We start from the raw sequence: 10,181 nt of genomic DNA, 5'->3' as shown, positions 1-10,181 counted from the left end.
GCAATTATTGTCTCAATTCCTAAGTCTATCATCTTTCTCATCACCTCCTCTACAATGTCTCAAGAGGCATGGTACAAACTTGGGCGTTTGTTTGCATCTCAAGGACAAGTTCTTCAAGACCATGCGTGAACTGGAAACTATCAACTCACCGATTGATGAAGATGATCTGATCATTCATGCCCTGAAAGGTCTTGATCTATAATTCAAGCCTCTTTCAACTGCCGCTCAAGCATGTGAAAACTCCATCATCTTCTACAAGATTCACGACAAGCTCGTTGATTCTCTCAGCAACTCCTTTAATCAGAAGCTTTAATCTACTCAACCCATAGGTCTTCTATTAATTTTGGGATTGATTCGGGCATATCGCTAAAAGTTGCTACAAACTCAAGCAATCTCTTTGCTAGTTAACAAAATTAATCTGGAATCAACATGATCATGCCAACTAGAAAATACTTCCGTTTATATCTCTTCAAACAACATTAAATTTAATAAAAAAAAACCCTGTTTTCAATCTCTATTTCCTATATCTTATTTCACCAAAATTTGCACTCATTTTCTTCCAACGTGTTATAAGGGATCTATTTGCACACAGGATAATGACATGGAGGATATGCCCTGGAAATGAATGATGTAATAAACAATACATAGTAAATTTGAGATGACAAGGAGTGCCCAACCTGGTAAGAAATTAGTCATATACAGTATTAATGGTTGATGACGGTAGATTGCTTCAGAAATCAAACCACACTAGAATCATGAATTCAGATCATGCTTTTAACGACCTCAGAAACCCTAACTTGCAGTCAAGGGAGAGCCCTCATGTCATGAAGATACTAAAACTATTTATTTTTTTTCTCAATTTCTTGAATGAAACCCTCAACGGAGCTGTGACGTACAAACAAATTCATCACTGTCACCAACCTGTACGTGGATATCCTAAACGATAATTGAATTAGGGTTATAAAAAATAAAGAAGCCCTAAAACATATAAGATTCATGTCCGAGGATATCACCAGGAACCCTAACAATCCTAGATTAAACACTAATACCCGAAAAACAAACCAAAATCCCCAAATATTTTTTTTGGAAAAAATCAAAAGATCAAAAAGGATTGAAGACAAGAAATTAAATAAAAATAAACAAAAAATAAACAAACTTCTAATTATAAGCCTGTCTGGGTTTACTAATTGTCACGTGTCCGTCCTTAAGTAAACTTTTTCGGTCAAAGATATTGGCGATAGAGTTTTCAGAAGTAAAGTTTTTGAAGTAAAATTTTTATAAAAAGCTATTTGTTATTTGGCAGCTACATTTTTAAAGTGTTGTGGAACTTTAATATATATTTAGCAAACAAACTGAAAAAGTACTTTTGGTATAACAAAATAACCATCAAGACATCATAGTATTATACAACAGAGCATAATAAAATATAATATGTATTAATACATAAATATATGATATAGCATAATATTACTATAATGTAATATAATATTATTCTAATATAGTTAATATAATATTATATACTATAGCATAATAATAGAACATAATTCAATATTATATAACATAACATATCAATGTATTATGATATAATGTAATATAATATTATATTTATAGTATAATACAATTTTTGATATAAAATATTATAATTATTATCATTATATATTTATATTTTATTAATATAATATTTTTAGGAATTAATATTTTAAAAAAAAAGTAGACGCATACAATGAGATATGCAAAAGTGAGATTTTACGATTTTTTTCTTTCCAATGCTTTCCTTGTTATAAATAAATAAAGTAAAGAAATAATACATTGATCAGGTGGCAAGAAAAAAAGACAGGGTTGATTAAGTTCCTTGTTTGTTGGGGCTCCTGTAGATTTTTTTCTTCGTAATTATGATATAAAAGAACATTTTTTATAATTATATAATTTTATCATCGATATTTTGGTCTAAAATAAAAAAAATTTATAAACGTAAAGTAGTTTTTCGATGTGTGCTAAAAGTACTTTTCTGAAGAACTTATTTTAGAACTTTTCTCAAGTAAATATTTTTAGTTTTCTGACAAAGCTAAAACAACTTTTTTATTTTTTTACCAAACATCTCTATTCTATCTAAAAGTGTTTTTGGAGGATCATAAAGTACTTTCTAGCTCCGCTAAATTGGGCCGAGGCGGAGATAAACTGTCCGCGAGTTCGGGTTTAAAGTCAAGTGCATTGCACGTGACCGATAACCAGGGCAGCGAGAGGGGGATAACGGGTAGATAAGTTGAAGGATAAAATCTCACCTGTTTTATTTCGCCGGTCGTGACCTCCCGCATTCCCTCTCCTCTCCTCTCCTCTCCTCCTCTGACTGTGGCTATGACCACAGTTGTAGCTGCGCCTTCTTCCTCTTCCCCCTCCCTCTCCTTCTCCCACTCCACTTCCTCGTCTCGGAGGTCGACGTTCGCCTGCTGCCAACGACCTCCACGGTCCCGAAAGCAATCTCTTAGAAGCGGCGCTTCTCCCCGAGGAAACAGCGATGAGGTATTCTTGATTGAATCTCGTTTACAGATGTCTTAGCATCGGTGTTTTCTTGGAAGGGTTTGATTTTTCTTGAGATTCTTGGTGGTATTGTGTTCTTTTGTGAGGGTAGTCTGAAGGGGTTTCTCACAAGGGATATCCGGGGAGAGGGAAGGATGAGAGAGTGTATCTTCCGCCCGATGGGGGTAGAGGGGAGGCGGTGTTTAAGTTAGCCGGAGTGCAGAAGAAGGACAAGGGTCTGGTGTACGATCTCAAGGAACATGAGGCATGGTTCACACTCTTTAACAAACTCTTAACTGCATTTGCAATTGTTTTTTAGGTATTGCATTTATGAATTTACAGTGTTTACTTTGAATGTCTGATTTATCCAACAGCATCTTCAGTATCGGACTCTCCATGAAATTAATGGTATTGCGGAGGACCACTACATTTTGTTTCCTTTTCTTAATTTACATCTTACTGTGATGAAAATGATCTCTTATATTTTATAGTTGCATGCATTTATGAATTAAGGTTCTTGGGTTCGTACTTTATGCTTTATAGATGGATGTTATTTCATGTATCAATACCTATTCTTCTACCCTGGCAACTAGACTTATCTGATGTCTAGGGGAATTGTAGAGGATTGCTTCTTGTTGGCATCATCTTAAGCTGTGAGATTGGCAAGTTAGGTTTTACTTCCAATTGGAGAGTGAAGAAATTTCACCCTCTTATATTGTCTGCTTAAATATTCAACAATAACAACGAATTTTTTGCCAGTTCTGAACCATAAAATATATAATAAAATTGTTTGATCATTTAACTAAATAGTTTCAACCTAATTAGGAAGAATGGGTGACTAATAGTGACTCGTAACTTTGTTATTTCTTTTTTTTCTTGTAATAAATTCGTTTTTTTTGACAAACAGCTTCATTTTAGTGTTGGAAAAATATTGATATATCCCTTCTCTCTCTCAAAAAAAGAGAAATTTTGATATGAATAAAGCCAAAAGGGGTTCTATTCAGTTCATCTTTCGGTTAGTCATGGTCCAAAGTGAAATTTTGGCCTCCCTTGTCATGAGTCCAAAGCTACCGAGGGACAACAATTTCCCTCCGGCATGATTCAAACCCATTATCCTACATGACGCAGATAGCAAGCATCAGATTCAAACTCACCCGTTCTTTGCCCCATCTCTTTCCCGGCAATCACCGCCCATGGAAACCCTAACCCTAATCGTAGGTCCCCTCTTCTATTCCCCTCTCCCTTCAATTCTTCTCCCTTGTCCATCCATTCCTGATTTCATTTTACGGTTTCCCTCTAATGGTAAGCTGCAAATTAGAAGGCATGCTTCTCTCCTCTATCCTTCTCCTATTCCTTCTTCTCTTCATCAATCTTCTCTTTGCATTTTAGAATACTTTTGACCTTCTAGAACCGTAAGTGGATGGTAGGTTGTAGCAACTCAGGATTTCACCCAAAAAGACTAGTTAGAAGGTATTTTTTTGGGTTTCTTAGTCCTGTATAAGTGCCCAAGATCTCTCCGGCGAATAACCGATGTGGGACTAAACACACTCCTGCACGGGTCCTCACAAACTTTTCTTTTTAAGGCTTGATGTCCTCGTCAGGCTAAGGGTCAAAATTTATTCAAATCTAATCACAAGCACCATAACCGGCCTGTGATTATGCTCAATAAGCCCGTGCTGTAGTATCCTCTAGTCCATATCGGCTATGAGCCGAATTCACTTTGATGCCATTTGTAACAACTCAAGACCTCACTTAAAAAGTCTAGCCGGAAGGTATTTTTTTGGGTTCCTTAGTCCTATATAAGTACCCAAGATCTTCCTTGGCGAATAACTGATGTGGGACTAAACACATGCTTGCACAGTTCCTCACATAGGTAGGAGACCCATGGACCCACCATGCAATCTCTTTTTTAGGCTCCAAATCGGAGCCTCGGATGCCAATTACCAAGGTCTAGTTAGACTCATCAAGTTCTATTATAGATGACAATTATGCTCTTTGGCTAAATAGCTCCGCATTAGCTAGATAACTTGGTGATGATCGCAATACACACCAGAACACAAAATAAAGAGGGAAAAGATTTTTTTTGTTTTTTTGTTTCACTCCTTGAGCAATTCTTCTATCAAAAACTAATCTTGAAGTGTTAACATAATCTTAGTACTTCAAGACTTAATGAATTTGTCTTTTCCCTTTATGATTGTGAGCAGATGGTCCAAAATTGGAGAAAGAAAGAGAAAAGGACTGATGATGAGGGGGTTGCGGCGTTAATACAAGCACTGAACCAAGATAAGATGCCTGAAGTTGCTCTGAAACTCCTCATTGATTTGAAGTCCAAAGGTTTCGTGCCTGGCTGTGCCACCCTTTCAGCTTTGGTGCTTTGTTATGCAAATAATGGCCTCTTTCAACAAGCTAAGGCCTTGTGGAGTGAGATCATAAATAGCTCATTCCTGCCCAGCATTGAGGTTGTTTCAGGTCTAATGGATGCCTACGCTATGATGGGGCAGTTTGATGAGATATCAACAATTGTTCATGAGATTGCCTCCCGGCAAGATTTTGGCTTCTCCTGCGAGGTTTATTCATTAGCAGTCTCTTGCTTTGGGAAAGTCGGACAACTTGAATTGATGGAGGACATGGTAAAAGAAATGGTTTTGAGAGGTTTTAAGGTTGATTCCATGACCGGGAATGCTTTTGTCAAGTACTATAGTTTGTTTGGTTCGATAGAAGAGATGGAAGCCGCATATGGGCGCATGAAGAAATCAAGAATTCTTATAGAGAAAGAAGCGATACGGGCGATGGCATCTGCTTATATAAGCGGGAGGAAGTTCTACAAACTAGGTGAGTTTTTGAGGGATGTGGGTCTTGGCAGGCGTAACGTGGGCAATCTTCTCTGGAATCTACTCTTGTTGTCTTATGCTGCCAATTTCAAAATGAAAAGCCTGCAGCGAGAATTTATAAGCATGGTGGGTGCTGGCTTCTCACCTGATCTCACTACCTTCAATATACGATCTTTGGCATATTCAAGGATGTGCATGTTCTGGGATCTCCATCTAAGCATTGAACACATGAAGCATGAGGGTGTCATCCCAGATCTTGTGACTTATGGTTGCCTTGTTGATGCCTACTTGGAGAGAAGGCTTGGAAGGAACCTATCTTTCGCTTTAGAAAAAATGAATGCTGAGAGTGCTCCAGTGATGTTAACTGATCCGCTGGTGTTTGAGGCCATTGGGAAGGGGGATTTCCAGTCAAGCTCAGAGACCCTGCTAGAGTCCACAAGGCAGAGGGGGTGGACTTATTCAAAGCTAGTATCGATATACCTGAGAAAACAATATAGGAGCAACCAAATCTTTTGGAATTACTGATTATTTGCATGTCTTCACAGACTTTAGCATGGGGAGAGAAAAGAACAATAATGCTGGAAAAAGGAACATGCATGATTCTTGTGATGGCTAATTTGATATTGTGTGCATTACAACGAACACCTAGGTTTCTAAGACTCCATGATCTGACAGGGGAAGTGGCCTTTGTGTTTTGCATTCTCAGTGACAGAGCATGAAGAGCTTTCTTGAACTCCTGTAACGATAGGTATTTCTCATTCCACACATGTACCATCATAATAAGGGGTACTTTTACATAGCCATTTTCAGTTGCTACACTCATTTTGGTTGTACTATATCTTTTTTAATATTAATTGTTGGTGAAATGTGCAGACCTAATGAAGAATTTCTATTTTTCTTAATACAAGCATACAGAGCATGTGCATTGCTTGTGGAAGTAAAATAGGTTTTCTTTAATATAATTTAAGATAATTGTACAGAATATACTCTAGAGTGGTTTAAACCAAAGATTCAAATCCTCTGGGATAGGATGGTGAAACTGGGACCAGGGACACTGGCGGGATACCTGTTCTGTTGGGGCAGGATGTCCTGAACTTCCTAGTTGTGTCCTGACATTGGGATGCACCATGACGGTCGGGATAGATTGGGACAGATATGCAGACAGTTTTTTCTTTTTTTCTTTTTTTTGTTACTAGCTGTTTTAGTATGTCCTGACCTAGTACCATGCTGTTCCAGAAGCAAGGCATGCTGCTGATATTTAAACCCTTATTTTAAATGCTTCAGTTGGGCACCATACATCTCTATGATAAAATGTGTGTTTGTGGACTTCTTGATTTGAAAATCTGTAATCCTTGTATATGCGTTCAGGTGTGGGTTGCTCAGGCTCTTAAGCATATTAATATTTTGGATCATCAGGTTTTCTGGTGATGTTGCGGAGCTTGGTATCATCCAAGAAGGACTCTACATGAAAGTTATCTGTTTTGCAACCACAGGCGCATCAAGTAAGTAGCTGGAGTCTTACTTTGCCGTACCTCCAAACTGACAACTGTTATTGACATCTGTTTTTTCCTTATAAGTTGCCATATCACATTGAAGGGGGGCAGCCTTCCTATCTGATAATTGCAGGTCTTGTGTGCCCTCCACTGTCAGGACCATTAATAGAGTAAGTAGTTGATTTACCAAAATCCTTGGTTGCTAGTAAATAATTGTTTTTATGTGGTGATCTGCTTGTAAACCTTGATACACAAAGAATCATTTAATGTGTGCTATATTTTATAGTGAGGAGCATGAAGATTCGATCGGGGTAAGTTAGAATGTAAATTTATTTTCTCATGTTCTGTTTCTTATGCTTCTGACATTTGAAAATTAATGATTTTGATCAAGCACCTTTTATGCTACCATGTCCCGCAACCAGAGGTGTTTTTCCATGGTCGGTCAGCTAAAACTACTGGTTAGGGCACGCTACTCTTTAGCCAGGTTAAAAGGAGAAGAGATGGTAATTTTATCACAGGTTAGCTAATGCTTTTTGCCATGACAATCTTCTGTTGATGCATAGCATGTTGATGTTGGAGTACCTTAGAAAACCTGAGTGGAAGCTGGAGCAAGAGTTGGAAGGGAAAGTTCTATGTCATGGAGGATGTCTTAGCTTTTTTCCATTTATAGATATTTTCCCAAGAAAAACAGAACCTTGATGTATCTTATTGATGGTTAGATTTCTTGTTCATTTATATTAAACCTAGTGATTATTATAATTGAGAAACAGAAATACAGTATGTCATCCTGCTGAACAGGTTTCCACCTTAAGCCAACCTAATTCTCTGTAATCGAAGGACTTAAACAATCCCTGCCTGCCTCAAGCTTCACTTGCTCATGTATCATGGCACCACTGCTGCAGCAGCCACAGCACCACCAGTACTCCGGCCAGCAAGCCGGTACCTGAGTCAGATTGAGAGAATGCGAAAAGTGAACATACTTTAATTGGACTGCAAAGGCTAGGGAATCCCTTCTTAGTAAAGTGCGGATACTCTGTAGTCACCATATTGTTAAGATCAGGATCAAGCCGTAAAATTGTAGAATGGGTCGGATTGATTGTGGATCGGTCATAATTCATAAGTTTTGTTTTAATGATTTCTTTTGAAACTTTTTAAATATAAAAGATGTGAAAATTGAGATACAAGTCAACTATAAAGTATATGAATGGCAAATAGAAAGCTATATATAAAAAAAGTCTTAATTTTCACCAACATAGGCCATATAGAGCATGTCTAATGAAACAAATATTTTGTTGGTTATTGAAGGAATTCATAAACTATCTTTGTTGGTTATTCAAGGAATTCATAAACTCCTTCAATTTAATTACTGCTTTAGATAGATTTTAGGAAAGAAAAGACAATACTTTAATATATGGCTATAAATTTTTTTTTAAAAAAAATGCATTTTGTTTTGAACTCTATGAACTTCAATAACTTGCTTGCTCATTTTACTACCTGAGAATTACTGTTGGGAGGTAATCTAACAGCCACAATTTTGCATATAGAAAATGGATGTGCCTATGATTTAGTATGTAATTGATGTAATCAAGTTAGATCATAATGTGTAGTCCGTGATATGGATCTAAATCTTGTAATTCTACTGATCCTGATCTGTGGATGGGATCCAGAATGTTTAGGGCCATTTTTATTATTTGGATTGTGAATTGTAAGATAATTAACAACAATGTTAGTCACCATCATATGGTCCTTCTTCCTTGTGCCCCTGTAGTAGCTGACCTGTAGGGTGAGGCTACAGGGTGCGGAAGGGACCCTGCTGGGCCTAAAGTACGTTACTACAAAGTCCCCTTACCATGCAGGACTATCATGGTGTGCACACAGAGAAGGCCACATGGTGATGGCCACAGGATCTAGGCTTGTCCTAGTATGCATGTATCCACTTTCATGTTCTTTTCTATTTTTTAAGCATATGCTGGATCTCATATCTAGTCATCCTTACAAAAATGTACGTGCTTATAATCGCCTAATGGTACAGTCTGAAATCTTTTACCTTCTTTGCAGGGATGGTGTTTCTTGCTTGCTAAAAACTTTTTAGGTCTAATTCCAGTCATCAATACATGATTTTTGATTATTCTTCCTTCCTCCTATGTTCGAGGTCTCAGCCAACGAGGTGAATATTGAATACGAAGATATCGGCAAGCAACAAGCAAACATCTCCCAATTTCAACATTTGCTGCACTACCGATCAATTATGGTATATGATCTACTGTAATACGAGTAAACTAATGATTGCTGCAAGTTTTGAAGTTTAATGGAACTCAAATAAGGAATATCCGACATCTCAGTCATCTTGTTGACTGTGAGTGCCACCATGTGACATATTAGAAGGTTTTGTTTTAGTATTTGCACCTTTTACATTCGTAAATTCTGTGTTTGAGACTTGGGTAGCTTGTGGAAACAAGTACTTGGTGTAAAAATTCGAAGACAATTTTTTCTTGCTGTTTTGGAGAGGCTGCTGCTGCTGCCTCACCCTGTACTTTGAAGGACTATGGAATTTCATGTGAAAGATTGTCTGATTTGTTGGAGCCATACATAGGCTTCTCAGAAGATAACCAGGTACCAAATCTAGATGTTGTGGAAAGCCCCATATCAAATCTGGAAATCGTATATGATGGTCTTCTATGGGCATGAAGTAGCTGACCTTACAAGATGATATAATGCTCCAGTCGGCATCATATTACATTGATAAGGTGAGTCCAAACTGATCAAAATTGCCGTTTCACCTTGGCTTTGACATCGTTCTTTCCAAAAATTTGAGTGCGCAAGCATGCGCGGAGCACACGCAGAATTGGATGCAGCTAATAAGTCCACGAAGGCTTTGATTTCTTTTTCCATGAGTGGAAATCTCTTCCCTTCCATTTTTTTGACGACTTAACATTTCAGCTTTTTTTGTGGGAAGGCAGGCTCTGGGTTCCACTAGAGGGAAGAAAAAAAGAGAGTAAATAAACCCCCTGGCTGAACTTGTGATCTAATGGAGAAATTTAATATGTTTTACAATTCGAGATAAAATTGTGGCTAGTTTTAATATTATAACCAATAAAATGCTCTGTGATCGAGTCGGAGTTCACTCGGAAGACATCTCGAGTCCCAGCTGCCGCGGGTATTCTCTAGGATGGAGATCGGCCAACAAAAACTTATTTGGTTCGTGAAAAAACAAAAGGAAATTAAAAAAAAATACTTAGATAAAAAAATAGCCTGAAAATAAAATTTTCATATTTCAAAAAAAAATCCATAAAAAACAGAAAAATATTCCTTTCTTGCCGGTTCCAAAAATATCTTAAAC

At 37.4% G+C, this 10,181-nt stretch overlaps 1 protein-coding gene across 29 annotated transcripts; it reads left to right on the top strand.

Moving 5' to 3' along the window:
• The first annotated feature begins 2,282 nt into the window (after window positions 1–2,282).
• On the top strand, window positions 2,283–9,960 carry LOC103724305 (pentatricopeptide repeat-containing protein At3g42630). 29 transcript variants are annotated; one of them, XM_039125173.1, is made up of 7 exons: window positions 2,283–2,520; window positions 2,630–2,782; window positions 4,722–6,096; window positions 6,765–6,850; window positions 6,926–7,152; window positions 7,264–7,359; window positions 8,900–9,960. In XM_039125173.1, the coding sequence occupies exons 1-3, from the start codon at window positions 2,356–2,358 to the stop codon at window positions 5,871–5,873; spliced, it is 1,470 nt and encodes a 489-aa protein (XP_038981101.1). In that variant the 5' UTR covers window positions 2,283–2,355; the 3' UTR covers window positions 5,874–6,096; window positions 6,765–6,850; window positions 6,926–7,152; window positions 7,264–7,359; window positions 8,900–9,960. The 29 variants fall into 29 exon arrangements, with proteins under 29 accessions (XP_038981101.1, XP_038981106.1, XP_038981104.1 ...); XM_039125178.1 differs by having other exon boundaries at window positions 6,975–7,011; window positions 7,128–7,152; window positions 7,264–9,732; XM_039125176.1 differs by having other exon boundaries at window positions 6,945–7,011; window positions 7,128–7,152; window positions 7,264–9,732.
• Window positions 9,961–10,181: the final 221 nt, after the last annotated feature.

The sequence above is a fragment of the Phoenix dactylifera genome, chromosome 1, assembly GCF_009389715.1.
Source record: "Phoenix dactylifera cultivar Barhee BC4 chromosome 1, palm_55x_up_171113_PBpolish2nd_filt_p, whole genome shotgun sequence".
In the NCBI taxonomy this organism is placed as follows: domain Eukaryota; kingdom Viridiplantae; phylum Streptophyta; class Magnoliopsida; order Arecales; family Arecaceae; genus Phoenix; species Phoenix dactylifera.
The sequence above is the reverse complement of the archived record's forward strand: the minus strand, read 5'-3'. Positions and strand labels throughout refer to the sequence as shown.